General features: G+C 46.0%; 1 protein-coding gene across 3 annotated transcripts in view; it reads right to left on the reverse strand.

Annotated features, from left to right (window-relative positions):
• SH3RF3 (SH3 domain containing ring finger 3) overlaps positions 1-20322 on the reverse strand; it is a 389852-nt gene that overhangs the window by 132668 nt on the left and 236862 nt on the right. For 2 of the 3 annotated variants that reach the window (XM_026516179.4, XM_026516168.4), the window contains exon 3: positions 9401-9496. The exons of the other annotated variant lie outside the window; for it this stretch is intronic. In XM_026516179.4, coding sequence (XP_026371964.1) covers positions 9401-9496 — 96 coding nt within the window. The remainder of the gene's footprint in view (positions 1-9400; positions 9497-20322) is intronic. 3 annotated transcript variants of the gene reach the window in all.

The raw sequence follows: 20322 nt of genomic DNA on the forward strand, positions 1-20322 counted from the left end.
GCAGGATTCATTCAACACCAAGACTGGGGTTAATGAGTACTGGACCCAACAGAGGGCTGGGGTCTGGTTCCCCAAAGTTGTAATTCTCTGGGCTCCCACTGGCCCTGGGATGAGGTTGCCCCCCGGCTCTCTTTCTGGAGCCTAACCTTGTTCCCCCATCTCTCCCACCATCCGGAATACAGCCCCCGGAGACACGCCTGCAGGGGCTCCAGCCTCCAGTGTCCGGAGGACTAGGGCTCCTTCTCTCAAGTCAGTGAGGGCCATGCACCGTTGTGGGAGGTCATGAAGGGTCCATGCAGGAGCAGCAGAAGGGCAGAGGACAGGGCAGAGCTGTCCTAGGGCAGCAGGAGCAGAGGACAGATCCACCATGTGGGCATGCTCCCGGCTTGAGAAACAGGCTTTCTGCAGAAGCCACACTGGGGTGCACCTAGGTAAGTGTGGGGCGATGAACGGCAGAGCTGTGTTTGATGCATTTGCAGTTTCAGAGGGAGAGAAAATGGACTTCAGCACATGCTCAACCTTCAAATTCCCTCTGCCAGTCCCTCACACCTGCTTGGACCTGGGCTTCCTCCCATCATTACCTGTAGCCTGGGAGCCTTCTCTCTTCTGAGTCATCTTTTTTTCCAAACCATCCTTCCTGGTCACCATTCTAGATCCACAGCTGGTGGCCAGTGCCTTTATCCTCCCGCAGCACCCTGCAGCCCACTAGCACCCCCACATGACTGGGCCCCAAGACCAGCAGCCCTTTGCCCGCCCTTCACTTCCTCCCTCAGCTCCTGTATCTCTCTCACCATGCCCCACCATCTTCCCCTAGAGAAGCCCCACATGGCCTCTGTTCATAAGCCCCGAACCTTGTCATTCTCAACAAATAATCTGCCAAGTATCTGAGAGCAGAACAACTCGGCGTAAACTCTGAACATCCCCCCAGGCCTCGGTGTGCCTCAGAACTTTCCCCATTCACCTCCTCCTCCCTCTGCAGGATGGGTTTCTCCCCTGTCCATCAAGGTGGGCCGTTACCCCCTCCCGGCTCTCCTGCAGCGGCCACTTATCAATTGTCCCCTGCAATCCCTTGGGTTTTATCTCTTCCCTCTCCCTCTCTCCCCTTGGGGTGCCCCATCCAACATAAAACTGAGCAAAGTGTTCCCGTGACTTTGATAACCACTGGAGGTGTGCCCCTTTCCTGGCTCTTCACCAGAGACCTCACTTATCTGCCTGCTCACCCCTCCAGGTTAATCTTGGTTTTGCTGCACAACAGGATGCCTTCATAGGCTGGTGGGGAACGGACGCTTCCACAGAGGAGAGATTTTCCTTAGGGGTCCTCTGAACATGGCCGTCATTTCATATAATTTCCTTCTTATCCAAGTGAAACACACACGGAACAAAATTAAACAGCACTGTAAATGGGCAGCCCCTCCTGTCGGGGCTCTTCCCAACCTCCTAGGTCCCTAGCGGCCTCATGGTCAGGCAGCCATATGGCTGAGTTCAGGCCACGGCCTGTGGGTGGTGGTCTGACGTCCACTGCCAGGCCTGGCCCATGAAACTCCCACTTTATCCTCTCTCCCATGTGTTAAAGATGGCAGAGCCCCATTGGCAGGGTCTCCCTGGTGCCTGTGTGAGCCTGGCCAACCAGAACAGCCAGATATGACCCTCTATTGCGGGTAAGCCCTAGGGTCTCAGGGTTCACCTGTCACAGCAGGTACTGATACCTCAACTATTAAACTCATCTCTCTTCCCAACTTCTTCCCTTCCTGTACCACACCTGACTTCCAGACACTCCCTTCCCTAGACTCAAACCCCTATGGATCTGGTCCTTTCACCTATGGAGTGTGGGGTGTCCCCAGGTAAAGGACTCAGGAGAGACACCTGTGAGTCCCAGAGTCAACCTGCACCTTTTCAGGTGTGGCCAAAACCAGCCACTCTCCCAGCACGTGTGCGTTGAATAAATCATCATCAAGAGCATGAGCAAGCCCACTTCAATTGGCTTGCTTTCCCATCTTTCCCATGCCTCCAGGGAACCCAGAGGGCCATCCCTTTGTCTACATATTTGCATTAATGTGTGTCTGTTAAATAAAGGTTGACATACGACATACAAGAGGGAAGGAAAGAACTCCACTTCCGAACCAGGATTCTTGCCAGTCGGCACGAAGGTGGAACCGTGCTGCCCTGGCATCTGGGGCCGGCCTCTGGGCCTGGGTGTGTTCAGCGCTGACAGCACAGCCTCCCTCTAACGATGTCACTCCCTGTCCATAGGATGAACAGTCTTCACCTATGTGTCTGCGTATTTGCATCAGCACAGAGCACAGGAGAGCCAGTTTTCAGGGGTGGGGGGCTCACTCTCCCACTGAAACCTGCCAGTGCACCTCGTCTGGGTGCCAAGCCCCAGGAATTCAAAGGGGAAGGAGACAGATGGGGTCCTGCCTGCAGCACGCTCTCAGATTGGGTGGGTGTGAACAGTCCCTACAGCTGGGTGAGTGCAGGGCCTGGTGGGAACAAGGAGGAAGACCTCACCCCAGCAGGGGCAGAGGTCAAACCAGAGGTCTCTCACAGAGAGGTGTGGGAGCTGGCCGAAAGGGTATGGGGCTCAGCCTCAGGAGCTGTGTGAGTGAAGGCTGGAAGCGAGACAAAGGTGTCCCCATCCCCCCTCAACTGTGTCCTCAGACTGTGAGGAGTTGGCCCCACGCAGCCATGAATCCAGGGCAAGTGGAACAGGCAATGGCACACAGCTGTGAGGGGACAAGTCTGTGCACCCTGCAGTCCATTGGGGGGAAGTGAGACCCAACACAGGAGTGAGGGGAGGTGCTGGTCGGCCTGGGAGAGGACCAATAAAGGAAGATCTGGGCAAACTCCAAAATCCAGGAGCAACGCAAAGCATTCTTTCTTCTACTTCTAGACAGCCAGTCCCCATGTTAGGCCCCCTCTAAACATTACGTCATGTGTCTTTAAAGTTAAAAACCAGTTGGATCCCATTTCCTCCCCCTCCCTGCCTCTCCTCAGTGTGCCTCCAAGTCCTCCAAACAGCCTCTGGCTCTGGACCATCACTGCATTTGGCTGGCTGCAGAAGATGGCCCCTGGCTAATTCTTGTGCTGATCTCCTGACCAGCTGTCACTCCCACAAACATGTATTAAGCACTCATTGTGTGTAGTCACTTTGCTAAATGCAAAGGGTATTAAAAATGAACAAGAGAAGGTCCATGACTCAAAGGACCCAATCTGAGCAGAAGAATGAACAAGTTTAGGAAATGCTGGAAGCCTTGCACCTTGACACGAACAGGGTCCTAGGGCTCAGGGAATGGTTTTGTGGATCGAGGACCATTGAGTTGGGTTTTGAAGAGTAAGAGGAGCTCTACGGGTCCTTGCATAGGGGCCCTGAGCTAGTAAAGGCAGTGTGGAAGTTTGGGTGGCCAGAATCTTGGGTGCCTGGAGAGGGTCTGCTGCCGCCATACTAGGTGGAAGTTGTGAAGTTGGGTCTTGTCATCTCACGGCAGTTTTGGAGATCACCACCTTGGAGGACACAGAGCCCAGGCTGGGAGGGAAGGAGGAAGCTGGGGCTTGGCGTGGAGGGCAGGGGAGGGTGGATCTGAGAGAAACACTGTTCAGGCACGGTGCGCAGGGCAGACTAGTGATGAAGAGGACCAGACATACCCTCAACTACAGGAGGGCTCTCCTCTTGGACCCTTCCTAGCTGCATCCATTCCCACAGTGGCCCATCCACATGCCAATGACCCCAAGTTAGTGTCTCAGCACAGACCTCTGTCTTGAGCTTGACCCCTGCACACCTGCTGCCTACCTGACATGCCACTCAGATGTTTAACAGACACCCGAGGCCAGCCAGCCCAGAACCGGCCTCCTGGCCTCCGTACGCCCCTGCCCACGTCACCCTTCATCTCCCACCTCAGTTGATGGTGATTTCATTCCTCCAGCTGCTCAGACCACAACTGGATTTCTTCTACTTCATAGCCTCCCATCAGTACTTCCTGCTGGTTCTACCAGCATAGAGCCACTGATGCCTTTTGCCATTTCTGTGGCTACTACCCTGGCCTGTGCCAGCCTCACGTCTCAGCTAGAACAGTGCAACAGCTTCTTGATCTGTCTCCCCTCTTGCCACACACGCTCCCACCCCCCTACTCCATCTATGCTCAACACTCATGCCAAAGTGATCCACTGAAACCTTAAGTCAGATCATCAAGCTCAAAAGTTCTTCAACAATTTCCTATTTCACCTACAACAAAAGCCAGAGTTCTTAAAAAGGCCTTCAAGGGCCTATGTGATCTGACCCTCTTCACCTTATTGACCTTACCTCTTACTACTTGTTCCCTTGCCCACTTGGTTTCAGCCACTTGGCCTTTCTGGCTATTCCTCAAGCAAGCATGAGGGTGGACCCACCGTGATAATGTAGCCAACCACATATACACTAAGCCTGAAGAGAAGCGAGTGTTTAAACATCCTACTCCACAGAAGTAAACCACTATCGTGACATCTGGTAACTTCGGAGGTCTTTCTTGGTTGACTGCTGGCGATCTAGATCTCCCCACCGCTCTGCCTAAACAACTGATCTTCTAAACATGAAGGCAGAACGTGACGCTGTGTTCACGGCATTTCATCATTCTTTTCAACTGTGTTTCCAGCTTATCATGGTCTTTGGGATCTTAATTCTGGCCCCATGGAGAGGTTTTCCTTACAGACAAACATCACAGGCAAATTTCCTAATGTGCCTTCTAGGTCTCCATGCAAATCCCCATTGAGGCTCAGAGCAGAACAGGCAGAGCACAGCCCTGTGTCCTGTCTCTGGATCTCTCCAGACTGAGGCCAATTTCCGTGAACGCTCTTCAGGAACAGCTTTCAAGTGAGCCACCTCTCCCATCATGTAGCATGTGAATATCTGCATCACTTGTCTCGTTGACATTACCCAACTGCACACCTGGCTCAGCTCAGAAAACCATGGTGGGGCTGCTGTGCCTGCACAGAAATAGGGGCATGCCTGCCTTCAAAGAGCTCCCACTCCTGCTGGGGAGTGAAAAAGAGCACTTGTGAGAAAACACTCAGAAATATGAGGCCAAATATGACCAATGCCCAGGAATGACACAGAGAACTTCAGTAAACACATGAATGGACCAATGAGCAATTATTCACTCAACAAACCTTTATAATAGCAGAGCAACTACAGAGATGGCCTTAGCGAGCCCACCTCATGCCTGGTCTGTACATTCTGTTATTGTCTTGAAGCCTTGCAACTATCCCCATGAGGTCCATGTTATTGTCCTTGTATGAGAGAGGAAATAGGCTCAGAAAGCATGAGAAATGTGCCAAAGGTCACACATCTAGTAGACAGTGTTGAGCCTAGTGGTGTCTACCTCTGTAACCCATGATGCTCTGAGCTGCCCCGAGGCCCATTCATGATTCTGCCCTGGGGTTGCCATGGCCCATGAGAAATAAGCCCTGCTCTTAGGGGATGACCTGAGATCCACACTAAGGGCAGATGCCAAGCATGCCATCTTGCAGCCCCATAGAAAAGGACGATGGGTCTGGGTTGGCAGGACCTCTGGTTGGTTCTACTCACACTGCAGGGTGGAATTCCAAAGCCAGACCCAGCCATGTCAGGACATGAGAAGGGCAGAGTGCCTCACATGTGTTCCTACAGCACATTTACCCCATGGCAGGCAGCACTGAGCCCCCACACATGGAGGAGGAGGGCTCCCTTGCTCCCTGGGCCTGAGGAATTCTCTCAGACTTGTTCACTCTGAGAGAGGAAAATGATGACAATTCCTCTGCCCTCTGGAGACACAGAAGGAAGGCTGTGTCATTGTCATGTGTTTGGGTTTATCCCCCCAGGGCCGGAGCAATGCCAACTCTTCTCTCTGTTCTGAGTGGACACCAGCGAGGCCGCCCTGCCCCACAGTCACCCGACAGACAGGCAGGGGTCAGCAACACGTGCCGTGGGCCCAGTGTGGAGATGGCTGTTGGCTGCTGATTGTTCATGAAACCAACAGGGAGAAAAGAACAAGGAGGCAGGTTGAAGACACAGGGCCAGCGGCCGGGGAAGCAGGTATGGGAGCTGGAAAGGTGGGGAGGTCAAAGGCAGGGGAGGAAGTCACACGGGAGCGGCGAGGACCTGAGGGTGAAGGAGCCAGGTGCAGGCACAGTCAGTGCCTGAAGCCAGCTGGCCCAGGTTGCTGAGGCGGATACCGTGGCAGCCAAGCCCCCGGGCACTACGGGGAGTGTGGATGAGAGAGTTATTTCTGCAGTACACCAGAAGTATAAGATATTTTTGGAGACCAGGACCGCCTTCACAGAAGATGGGCTGCCAGTAGCTCAAGGCCAGGCCGGCTCCAGCCTGGCTTCACACCATCTGTCCCACTGTGGCTGCTCGGCAAGCCCAGGGAGAAGAAACGGCCCTGTGTAGGAGAGGACTGTACCATCTGCGGGACAGAGGTGCTCGCTCACTTCTTACGGAGCCGCCTGGGTCACGCGTGAGGGCAGGAACTGCCTCAACGGGGAGCTCAGGTTCAAACGCCGCAGAAGACGAGAGCTCCAACCCCTCGGATCTCAAAGGCCTGCTCGGCCTCCTGGAGGGAAGACAGCCTGAACTCTGCAACCCCCGAAATCCACCCTAAGGCTACGAGGGGGCCAGAGCCACTCAAGTACTTCAAAAGGGAACTGCTATAGAAACAGTGAAATGCGGTCTCGGAAATGCCCATTTGGGACTTCTTGTCTTCAGGGGTTGCTGAGTGAGAAGTCAGGAATCTGTTCTAGAGCGGATTAGGGGTGCTGTGGCTGCGGCTGGGGCTTCGAGGGCAGTGGGGTGAGCTAGGCACTACACTGGCCATGGCCCTGCCCAGGAAAGAGCAGGGTCTAGAGAAGCAAGGCCCCTGCCCACGGTTGCTTTGGGCCCTGCTCTGCCACTGCTCCTGGGAGGAGAGCCGAGCACCCCTGAGCCTCCAGGGCCCTCAGGGCGTCCTCTCCGAGGAAACTCAGAAAGGGGTAAGGAAGCCGTGTTCAGAGCAGAGGCAGGATTGTCACTGGGGATATAGGGCATGGAGGGCTTCTTGGCCGGAAGGAGGAAGGAGCCTGCCTATATGTCCTCAAGGGGGGAGTACTTGAAAGTACGTCTCTGGTGGCTGAGCACTCAGGCCCTGGGAAGGCACACGCAGGCCAGTCTGCCCTTCGAGTGTGTCTGTGGAACTGAGGAGAGCCCTCAGAGAGCCCAGCTGGTTGGTTTCCCAGCCCTGAGCCCAAGCCCTCAGCCTCCGTGACGATGCCTGAGCCCTTTCAGAGGGTGGGTAGCTGGTGGGCCTGAGCTGGCCTCCCCCAGGGGTGCCTGTGCGACTTGCCTTGGCATTCCTTATGGGATTTTGTCTTAGCTTCTTAAACTGCACTTTCAAGTGCACAAAGGTTAACTGTACACCATTTTACAGCTGCTCACAACTGCATAAGCACTCCCGAGATTAAGATATCAAACACCTCGGCCTCCCAGAGGCCTCCCTCTCACCGCTTCCCATCAATCTCCCTGCAGAGGCCCCGCTGCTCTGCTTTCTCTCACCCTGGAGTAGTTCTGCCTGCCTTTGAACTTCCTAAAAGCAAAAATCATACATACTCTTTTGTGTCTGGCTTCTTTCAAAAGATTCATCTGTGAGATTCAGCCATGCTTTTAAGTGCGGCAGTCTTCCGTTCATTTTCTCTGCTGGGTAGTATTCCATCATATGCACATACCATCATTTATTTATCCATTCCACTGCCACTGCAGTGTTGCCGTTTGGGGCCATCAAAATAAAGTTTCTGTAAGCGTTTCTGCGTACTGTTTGAGGACCTTCGTAAGTCTGCCTGGGAACAAAAGCTCCCCCGGTGACAAACGTCTCGGGAGCCACTCATGCACCAGGTTCTTCAACCTTCAGCAGCAGGCTGAAGGACACAGCCCTGGAGACTGGAGCAGATGCACATGTGGACGCTTGCAAGGTGTTTGGGGAGCGTGGACTCCTACAGTGTGCTAGAGAGGGCTGTGCACGTGCGTGTGAGCTTTGTGCACGAGTGTGTCAGGGTGTGTATGAGTCCCTACAGATCTGAGTGTGTGACTGTGTGCGAGCACTGTGGGTGTGTGTGTGTGGACTTACAGCTATTGTGCGAGAGGGTCTCAGAATCTCCTGGGCAGTGTATCCAAAATTACTGTAAGAGAACCACTGGGCCACGACATTTAGGGAAAAGAGAGGAAATGACCAGAGATGAGGCTAGAAAAACAGATGAGGGTCAGACTGCAAAGAGTGGTGGATGCCTTACCATAGCATTTGGACTTTATCCTGCTGGTGACAGCAATCACCAAATGTGCTTAACACCTAGTGGCATCACACACCACTCAGTAGCTGTGGCAAAGCCGGCTAGGTCACCTCCCAGCAGGTAGAGCCCCACAGCAGGCAGAGCGAAGTACAATTTCCTAGTAGGGGTACCGGAGGGCAAGGTAGTGAAGCACGGTGTCTACAGCAAACAGCCTGTGTTTATGTTCCAGTTCTGCCATTTATCAGTCAGGGGACCTTTCTGTGCCTCTATTTGCTCATCCGTAAAGTGGGGACATTCCCGGCTTTCATATGCCAGGGTCGTTGAGAAAATTAAATGAGCAAGTACTTGAAAGTGTTGGCACAGAGTGAGCACGCGGTAAGCGTTAGCTGAAACGATTTGTATGGAAAATGTGGTGATTAATAGATTAGTGTGTGTTGGCTCATGGATGTACACACATGACTTGCACTGACAAATGGCACACACACACACACACACACACACACACACACACACACACACAATGGGCAAACAGTCCTGCGTACACAGAAACAGCCCACAGCGAACAGGGCTTTACAGGTCAAACACTCAAAGATGCTCCCAGCTCAGCCACTGCCCATAACTTACTCACTGGAAACCGAGAGCTCCTTAGTTACAGAAAGGAGACAGGAAATGAACAGGCCCCAAATCATCTTCGCTTTAGGGACTCGCAGCTGGATGAGCTGCTCAGTCACCCAAGTCCTGGGAGGACTGCAAACGGCCCACTAGAGCCAGCGTCCCTCAGCTCTGTTTGCAGGGATACAGGGAATGCTGCCTTCCCCTTTGGGACCGGGGAGACCAGAGCAGCGGTACCTAGGAGAGTCTGGGGAAAGTGGGCGCCAGCACAGGATTTCCATGAGAAGTGGGGAAAGCCCGCCTCGGAGGCCTCCTTCTCTGCCCACGCAGTAAGACGGTCTGCAGCCAGGCCTGGGACAGATGATTTGAGGAGCCGACGCGATTCTCAAAACCCAACACAGCCCCCATCTTCCTCTCTTGGAGAAGGGGGTCCCAGGCCAGGAGTCCACCCCTGCCCCCTGCCCTGCCTGGTGAAACCCTCAGCAGGGTGGAAGAGGAAGCGCGTCTGAGAGCATGATCTTACCTCCACATAAAGCAAGGGGAAAATCCCAATCTTGTCTCCCAGCATGCCTTCTGCCCAGTTGTCATCCACTCTTCTGATGACGGTCAGGATCTCATCCTGGGGGTGCCGCAGCCCATCGTGCACACAAGCACGTGGACACGCAACAAAACACACACAACAAAAACAGAGACCAGTCAGTGTGGCAGGAGCTAAGAAAAGGTCCTAAGCAACGACGCAAAGAATGGTTTATTATCCATTCTGGGATATGACATACAAACAACCCGCCCTGACATCTTGGCCCATGGTCTCCCGCTTTCTCTCTTACATACTGATTATAGCTGCAAAAATCCTTAAATAGAAAAGTGTGGTAATTTACAATATGGCTAGCATTTTAAAATTCATGTTCCTATTATTTATTTACTGAAATAAAATTATTTTGAATAAAAATAAATTCAGCAAGTACAAAGCTTTTTAAGTTTCTGGCTCCATCCATGAACAAAAAATGACCCAATCCAATTCCATATATTTAGAGTTGTGGGTACAAAAAGCTTTGGATAACCCTCCTAAATTCTTTGGCAATGCAGACAATGCCAAGTATAGATGCACAAAGTGGAAACAGATGGAAGGAGAAAGGAAGAAGCATGAAGCACGAGGAAGAGGAGCTTTCCGGGGAGACTGGCAGCCTGGCAGTTGTGAGGAAGGACGTGCCTGGGATGTCTTCACAGGTGCCAGGAGCTACAGGCACACATGACACGGGGTGCGGCGAGGTGGGTGGGAGAGAGAAAGTACTGAGCAGGGATGGAGAGCAAAAGGGGAACCCATCAGGGAAGGGGACTGGGGAAGAGAGACAACACAGGCAGCAGCAAATGTCAAGAGAGCCAAACAGGGATGCCACAGACAAAATGGCACCTACACCAGGGGTCTGTGGCTGGCCCCTGTTCCCTCTCCAATATCCATCCTCCTCTCGGTATGCAGGGTATATAATGGAACACTCCCCCCGCCCCCATCATGGACTGTCTGCCAAACTACCCCCACCCCATGCCCCACCACATCAAAACCTCCCTGTCACTCGTCCCTCAACCATCTGCTAGAGGACCACCTGGCCCATCTGGGGCTTGTGCTAAGAAACTGAGGGCCAGCCTAATGGGGTAACCCCTACTGGATTGGAAGGTACCATCTGAGTCTTTAATACTTTAATGTGAGGCAATAATACGGGACTTGTAGGCCTCTCTCAGGTCAGAGGCACATATTAGGACAGCACACTTCAAGAAATTATCAGAAAAGCTGGCTTCCCTGTGAGCTAAGGGGCCACACAATTTTGGGGTATTCATCCGGGTCAAGGTAGAGTCATCTAATGGGAGTGGGATATGCCTTTCAGAGAACACATATAGGTAAAAGCAAGGATGAGTGTCTGTCAGGGGAAGCTCCTTGTGGTCGATTCCAAACCTCTCCTCACCTAGGGGTACAGAGTAGAGTTTAGGAGCAATCATACCCCTCATTTCCTCTGCCCTCATCCCTAACCTCCCAACTTCAAAAAATTCCAAATTACAAAATTATCTGTGATTTTAGGGTATTCCTTCTCTCAACTGATACAAGCTAGAAAAATGCAATAGGTACTACAAGGGGATCATATCATTTCACATGTTACAGGGTAGTTGGCTCTCAGCCTACAGAGTGATATTTGTAAGGGTTCCTTTCTAGCTCAGCTGTTAGAATGTATGGGCTTTTCTGGTAACTGTTGGGCCAAAGTGGCCACTGGCTTGAGGAGAGATGTACAGAAAATGCCCCTGAACTCCCATGCCTTGCTCACCTCACAAGTTCACAACTTATAAGAGTCCTGGGCCTGTGATGAATTCAACTCAGATTCAACCAACGGGAGGCCCCCAGGACTTTGCTGACCATGCAAAGGGAAAGGTAATTGAAGGCTTCCTACATGTCAGAGTTTTGGCAACAAAAAAAAAAATAGCACAAAAAAGACATTTAATTTTGTAAAATTCGAAAGAAGAAAATAACAGGTTAATTTCTGGGGAAGGCCTTTTGAAGTATGATAACAATGCTTTGGCTACACAAAAATGAAATTCTCTATGATAAAAACAGCAAAAAACAAAACAAAAAGGCAAAAACCTAGAAAAATACTTGGAGGATATACGAGAGACAAAGATTTAATATCAATACTATATAAAGACTTAAAGACACAATAGAAGAAAAAGAAAAATGCTTTAAAAAGAAAAACAGGCAAAGGGCAAAAATGAGACAGCTCACAAAAAGGAAGAAAAGCAAATTGCCATTTGACATATTTTTAAAAGTTATGACTCACAAATAAAAAAAAGTACAATTGTAAACTAGAAGAGTTCTCTTTTTCTTCATTGTTCTATTTCGCTTATCAAATTAGCAAAGAACAGAAAGCCACCACACAGTGTTGGTCAGCATGCAGGGAATTGGCACTTTATCATTTTTGGTGGAGATAAAAATTTATAGCAGGCAGTTTGTCAGTTTCTATTAATGATCAAAGCCTTCATACCCACCTGATCTAACAACAGCATTTCTAGAGAGTCTACACTAGGAAAATCAAAGTGTGCAAAAAGATTTAGCTCTGAAAATGTTCATTACAGTGTTGTTCAATTAGATAGAAACTAAAGGCAAATGCACAGCAAAAGAGATTTGGTTAACTAAATTACGGTATTGTCCGCCAATACTATTCCCACCTCCAGCCCACGCTAGCCATCCTATACTACCTAAGAAGGAAGGGGGAAATGGAGACACTTGTGTGGAGTTCATAATCTAGTGGTACAGGCTCCTTAAAAGACTGAAACCCAATAATAGGACCATAGGACTATACAGCACTCCCCCTTTCCCCAAGCACCACCACCACATTACTAAAGGCCAATTTATAGCAGTTCTTTTTACCTGGTACATCACATCTGTCTATCAAAAAAATTACTAGATATACTAAAAGGCAAAAAACCCCAAAAAACCAAAAAATACAGTTTGAAGGGATAGAGGAAGCATCAGAACCAAATACAGACATAGCAAGGATGTTGGAACTATCAGATAGGGAATTTATTTATTTATTTATTTTTTGAAAATAGAAGCTTAGATCATTGATTTTAGATCTTTCTTTTTTTTTTTTTAAGATTTTATTTATTTATTCCACAGGATAGAGACAGCCAGCGAGAGAGGGAACACAAGCAGGGGGAGTGGGAGAGGAAGAAGCAGGCTCATAGCGGAGGAGCCTGATGTGGGGCTCGATCCCATAACGCCGGGATCATGCCCTGAGCCGAAGGCAGACGCTTAACCGCTGTGCCACCCAGGCGCCCCCAGATAGGGAATTTAAAACAACTATGATTAATATGCCAAGGGCTCTAATGGATTAAGTGGACAGCATGCAAGATCAGATGGACAGTGTAGGTAGAGAGATAGAAAGTCTGAGAAAGAACCAAAAAGTAATGTTAGAGATCAAAAACACCATCACAAAAATGAAAACTGTTTAGACAGGCATACGAGTACTCTGAACATGGCCAAGGAAAGAATCTTTGACCTTAAGGATATCTCAATAGAAACCTCCAAAACTGAAACACAAAGAACAAAAAGAACAGGATATTCAGGGACTGTGAGATAACTACAAAAAGTGTAAAGTATATATAATGGGAATGTCAGGAGGAGAAGGAAGGAAGGAAGGAAGGAAGGAAGGAAGGAAGGAAGGAAGGAAGGAAGGAAGGAAGGAAAGAAAGAAATATTTGACACAATAACAACTGAGAATTTCTCCAAATTAATGTCAGACACCAAACCACAGATTCAGGAAGTTCAGAGAACACCAACTAAGATAAAAGCCAAAAAAACCCACTTAGACATATCAAAGTACTGAAAATCAAAGATAAAGAAAAAATATTGAAAGAGGCCAGAGGGGGAAAAATCATATTCATAGAGAATCAAAAATAAGAATCACACCTGACTTCTCTAAAACCATGCAAACAAGAAGAGAGTGGAGTGAAATATACAAAGTTTTGAGAGAAGAAAACCCACCAGCCTAGAATTTTGTACACTAAAAAATTATACTTTGATAGTGAGGGAGATGAAGACTCTCTCAGACAAACAAAATTTAAGAGAGTTTGTTGCCAGCAGACCTGCCTTGCAAGAAATATTAAAAGAAGTTCATTAGAGAAGAAAATTACGTAGGTCAAAAACTTGAATCTACATAAAGAAAAGAACACTGGAGAAGGAATTAGTGAAGGTAAAATAAAACTTTTATTTTTCTTATTATTTGTTCAAAATTAAAGTAGCAGGAATGTATTCGATTACATATGCTATGTACATATATTATATAGATCATGTATATACTTATGCATAAGGGATTGGGGTGCCTGGGTGGCTCAGTCGTTAAGCGTCTACCTTCAGCTTAGGGCATGATCCTGGGTCCTGGGATTGAGCCCCGCATTGGGCTCCCTGCTCCACTGGGAGCCTATTTCTTCCTCTCCCACTCCCCCTGCTTGTGTTCCCTCTCTCACTGGCTGTCTTTCTGTCAAATAAATAAATACATAAATAAATAAAATCTTTAAAAAAAAAGATTGAAGAAAAGAGTTAGAGAAGGGGGAATGAACCACGAGAGACTACGGACTCTGGGAAACAAACTGAGGGCTTCAGAGGGGAGGGGGTGGGGGATTGGGATAGGCTGGTGATGGGTATTAAGGAGGGCACGTATTGCACGGAGCACTGGGTGTTATATGCAAACAATAAATCATGGAACACTACATCAAAAACTAATGATGTACTGTATGGTGATTAACATAACATAATAAAAAATTTTTAAAAAAGAAGAAAAGAGTAGGATTCTTTTATTATTATAAAGTATTTTCACTACCTGTGAAATAGTATAGTGTTTTTTGAAATTGAACATTATTAATTGCAAATGTATATTGTAAACTCTAGGGCAACTACTAAAAAACCTTTTTTTTAGGTACAATTGATATGCTAAGAAAGGAGAGAAAACAGAATCACATAAATTGTTCAATTAAAACCACAGAAAGCAAAAAAATAAAAGAGAGAGAGGAAAACAAAAATAGGAATGAAAATCAAGCACAACAATAGAAATTAATATAGTAAATATTAATTTAAAAATACAAATAGTCACGCTGATTGTCAATGGTTTATATTCACAAACTGAAAGACAAAGATTGTCAGAGTGGATCAAAAAGTAAGACCCAAATATGTTGTCTATAATAAACCCACTTTGGAAAACAGTGTGGAGGTCCCTTAAAAAGTTAAAAATTGAGCTACCCTATAATCCAGCAATTGCACAACTGGGTATTTACCCCAAAGATACAGACATAGTGAAGAGAAGGGCCATATGCACCCCAATGTTCATAGCGGCATTGTCCACAATAGCTAAATCGTGGAAGGAACCGAGATGCCCTTCAACAGATGACTGGATTAAGAAGATATAGTCCATATATACAATGGAATATTACTCAGCCATCAAAAAGAATGATTTCTCAACATTTGCTGCAACATGGACAGCACTGGAGGAGATAATGCTAAGCGAAATAAGTCAAGCAGAGAAAGACAATTATCATATGGTTTCACTCATTTATGGAACATAAGAAATAGGAAGATTGGTAGGAGAAGAAAGGGAAGAAGAAAGGGGGGGGTAAACAGAAGGGGGAATGAACCATGAGAGACTATGGACTCTGGGAAACAAACTGAGGGCTTTGGTGTGGGGGGGGAATGAGATAGGCTGGTGATGGGTATTAAGGAGGGCATGTATTGCATGGTGCACTGGGTGTTATACGTAAGTAATGAATCATGGAACTTTACATCAAAAACTAGGGATGTACTGTATGGTGACTAACATAATATAATAAAAAATATTATTATTAAAAAAGAAAACTAGAAAAAGAAGAACAAATTAAATCCAAAGTAAGCAGAAAAAAAGAAATAGTAGAATTTAGAACAGAAATCAATGAATTTAAAAACAGGAAATCAATAAAGAAAATCAACAAAACCAAGAGCTGGTTGTTTGAAAAGATCGATAAAGTTGATAAGCCTCTAACCAGGCTAAGAAAAAAAGAAAAGGAACACAAATTACTAAGAACAATCATGAGAGATAGAACATTACTACAGATACTAGGTATTAAAAGGATAATAAAGGAATATTATGTACAATTCCATGGCCACAAATTTGATAACCTAAATGAAATGGACATTTAATGATGTAATCTGCCAAAATTCAATAAGAAATAGACAATCTGAGTAGGACCATACCTATTAAAGAAATTGAATCAATAATTAATAAATTTCCAAAACACAAAGCACCAGACCCAGATGAGTTCACTAGTGAATTCTCCCAAACATTTAAAGAAATTATACCAAATTATCTAACAATCTCTTCCAGAAGGTAGAAGTAGAGGGGTGACTTCCTAACTCATTTTATGAAACTACCGTTACACTAATACTGAAACCAAACAGAGACACAGCATGGAAAGAAAACTACAGACCAATATTTCTCATAAGCATAGATGCAAAAATCCTCAACAAAATATTAGCAAATTGAATACAAAATGTATAAAAAGAATTATGTAGCATGACCAACTGGGATTTATCCTATGTTCAACATTCAAAAATCAATTAATATAATTCATCACATCAACAAGCTAAAGAAGAAAAATCATATCCTCATGTCAATAGATGCAGAAAGAGCATCTGACAAAATCAAACACTGACTCATGATGTAAAAAAAAAAAAGGCTCTTAACAAGTTAGGAACAGAGTGAAACTTCCGCAACTTATGAAGAATATTTACAAAAAAACCTAGAGGTAACAGCATAATGGTGAGAAACAAGAAGCTTTCCCACAAAGTTCAGGAATAAGGCAAAGATTTCTCCCTCACCACAGCCTTTCAACATCATAGTGGAAATCCTATCTAATGCAATAAGACAAGAAAAGGAAATAAAGGGCATACAAATTGGGAAGGAAGAAATAAAAGCTGTCTTAGTTTGCAGATGACATAATTGTCTATGTAGAAAATCTAAAAGAATCAATGAAAAAACTCTTGGAACTAATTAGCAATTATAGCAAGGTTGCAGGATATAAGAGTAATATACAAAAGTTACACACTTCTATATACTAGCAATGAAAAGTGGAATTTCACATTAAAAACACAATACTGTACATAAGCACCTGAAAAATGAAATGCTTACGTATAAATCTAACAAAATACCTACAAGAGCTATATGAGAAAAACTGCAAAAATCGGATAAACAAAATTAAAAAACAAAACAGAGAGACCTTCCATGTTCATGGATAGGAAGACTCAATATTGTCAAGATGTCAGTTTTTCTCAACTTCTAGATTTAATGCAATTCCAATTAAAATCTCAGCAAGTTATTTTGTGGATATTGACAAGCTGGTTCTAAAGTTTATTGGAAAAGTAAAAGACCCAGAATAGCCAACGCAATCTGAAAGAAGAACAAAGACTGACACTGTATGACTTCAAGCCTTACTTAAAATTACATTCCTGAAGACAGTGTGGTATTGGTGATAGAATATAAAAATAGATCAATGGAGCATAAGAGAGCATTCAGAATTAGACCCACATAAACACAGTCAAGTGATCTTTGACAAAGGAACAAAGGCAATACAATGGAGAAAAGATAGTCTTTTCAACAAATGATGCTAGAATGATTGGACATCCATATGTAAAAAATGAATCTAGACACAGACCTTATACCACTCATAAAAACTAACAAAGTGAACAACAGAATAAATGTAAAAAAAATATATAAAACTTTTAGAAGATAACATAGGAGAATATCCAGATGGCCATGGGTTTGGTGATGACTTTTTAGATACAACATCAAAGCCTGGTCTATAAAAGAATTGATAAGCTGGGCATCATTAAAATTAAAAATTTCTGCTCTGCAAAACAGTCAAGAGAATAAAAAATAAGCCACAGATTCATGAAAAAATTTGCAAAAGACATATTTGATAAAGGACTATGGTCCAAAAAATACAAATAACTCTGAAAACTCAACAGTAAGAAAACAGAGGTGGCTGGCTGGCTCAGTCAGTAGAGCATGTGACTCTTGATCTCAGGGTTGTGAGTTCAAGCCCCACACTGGGCATGGAGTGTACTTAAAAAAAACAAGAAAACAAACAATCCAATTTAACAATGAACTAAAGGCCTAACAGACACCTCACAGAAGAAGATACACAGATGGCAAATACGAGTATGAAAAAATACTCCATGTCATATGTCATTATGGCAAGGCAAATTAAAACAACCATGTGATGTCAGCACGCACCGATTAGAATGGCTGAAATCCAGAACACTGACAACACCAAATGCTGGGAAGGATGTGCAGTACCAGGAACACTAATTCATGGCTGGTGGGGGATGCAGAATAGTACAGCCACTTCAGAAGACAGTTTGGTGGTTTCTTACAAAAGTAAACACACTCTTATCTTATAATCCAGCAGTTACACTCCTTGGTATTCAACCAAAGGAGCTGAAAATTTATATCCACACAAAAACCTGCACAGGATGTTATAGCAGCTTATTCATAATCTAAAGCTTGGAAGCAGTCTAGTGATGTCCTTCAGCAGGTGAATGGATAAATAAACTGGTACATAAAGACAACAGAGTATGATATAGTGCTAAAAAGAAATGAGCTATCAAGCCATGAAAAGACATGGAGGAAACATAAATGGATATTACTAAATAAAAGAAGCCAATCTGAAAAGGTTACATATTATGTTATTCCAACTATGTGACATTGTGGAAGAGGCAAAACTATGAGACAGTGAAAAGATCAACGGTTGTCAAGGGTTGGGAAGTAGGGAGGAAAGGGATGAATCGGTGAAGCACAGAAGATTTTAAGGTAGTGAAAATACTCTGTATGATACCATAATGGTAGATATATGTCATTATAAATTTGTCCAAATCCACGGCATGTACAACCCCAAGAGTGAACCCTAATGTAAACTATGGACTTTGAGTGATTATGACGTGTCAGTGTAGGCTCAGTAACGGTAACACACGTACCTCTCCGGGGAGGGGTGCTGAGAGTGGGCGAGGTGCTGACAGAGCAGCATGCACATGTGGGGCTCGGTTATGTGGGAAATCTCTGTACCTCTGCTCGATTCAAGAGTGAAACAAAATTGCTCTACAAATTAAGTAGTTTTAAAAAAGGTAATAGCACCATAGAGTGATGAACTCGAATAAACCACAGCACACTACAACAACGCAGCTGCAGTGCACAAACGTAACGCTGAGAGAAAGCAAAACTGGACACAAAACAGACAAGTACGGTCCATGTATCTGAAGCTGAAGAACAGACGCAACTCATCTACATGTTAGGGACATGGGAAGAGGGAAAGGTGGAAAGCCTGGGGCGTTAGTATCTCACCATTGGGTAGAGAGGATAAGCATATTCTTTCCAATCATCAAGCTGTATAATTTTGATTAGTGGACTTGATGGGATTTTATGGTTTATTTAGATTAAAAGGTTTTTTTTAAGGTAATAGTCCATCCAGTGTAGACAAGTCACGTCATGCCTTGAGTACTACATTTGGTCCTAACGCCTCTCTAAAGAGACATCACATACTGAGGAAGCCAAGCATTATGTGGACAGTCTGAAATCTAGTCACAGAAAGGCAGAGAAAAAGTAAGATCACTGAGCCTGAGACATGAGCAAGCTGGGTGGGGGGCATGGGCACTGTCTTCCAGCTTTGGCGTCATTACCACACTGAAGAGCTGGGCTCATCCAGGTCACCCGGGAGGCCAGGATACACACTACCAGCTCCAAGTTACTGAGAAGCAGACACAGCTCCATGTAAAGGAGAGCTAACCAAAAGTGGGTGTCCCCTTTCAGGCCAGGGGCTTTGTCGTCACTCCAAGGGTTAAGCAGTGCCAACTTGCTCCTCATGGGGCCACCAATATGCAAGCATCCCCTAAGAGCCTGGCATGAGGAAGAAACTATCCCTTCCCAAGATAAGCTCAACACTTGGTGGGAGAGGTCTGCTCATAAAGAGATGGACATTATCCAATACAATGTAAGTATGGTGAAATCCCAGCACAATGCAATAAGTGGGGTTCAAAATCCAACCCTGTCAGTGTGCTACTGTGAGGTTAGTGAAATGAGCAGGTGGAACCTGCATGGCCCCATCTGCCTATCAGATGCAAATTCACTGTAGTCCCTGCTGTGGTTTGGTGGTACCTGGAGGCAGGTCTCTGATCAAGCCCAAATAGTGACCGGGGGGGGGGGGGCGCAATTCTTGGTCCTGTGGCTGGCTGGGGTTTCATGGCAGTCGTAGGATTTAGAACAATCCTTTTTTTTTAATAATAATTTTTTATTATGCTATGTTAGTCACCATACAGTATATCCTTAGTTTTTGATGTAACGTTCCATGATTCATTATTGCAATCCTATTTAGCTGGCATGAATTTTGTCGGGAAGACTGGGCTGAGAGAATAGCGGGTGCAGGAAGCCAGCCACTCTCCATACACACAAATAAGTAACTAAGTTTGCCTAGGAGCGTCGAGAAAGGTTTCCTACAGTTCTGCCTCTAACCCAAACTCACACAATGGAGACAGCCTCCAAAGAGGAACATTTGAGTGCTGGGCAATGAGAAAATTCACTCTAGCATGTCAGAGCTACCAGCATGATATCTGGTGTGTTCTGGAAACAGTAATAACTTCTCCTGCCACCAGTGCAGGGTCAAGGAAACAATGACCCTTTTTTCGTGGCTGGATCACATCGGGTTTCCGATTCACTGTCGTATTTCAAAAAGCTGGAGCCACTACTTCCAGAACGACAAGGAAAAGGGGAAATCCCTGCTCTGTGGCCTCTTTGGGATATAGAGAACTGCTTCCTCCTCAGACACTAAATGGGCTTTCTATATGACAGCGGTGAGACTGAGCTATGTGGTTCAGACCCGAGTTTTCAGGGG

The sequence above is a fragment of the Ursus arctos genome, unplaced genomic scaffold (genome assembly GCF_023065955.2).
Source record: "Ursus arctos isolate Adak ecotype North America unplaced genomic scaffold, UrsArc2.0 scaffold_8, whole genome shotgun sequence".
Classification (NCBI taxonomy): domain Eukaryota; kingdom Metazoa; phylum Chordata; class Mammalia; order Carnivora; family Ursidae; genus Ursus; species Ursus arctos.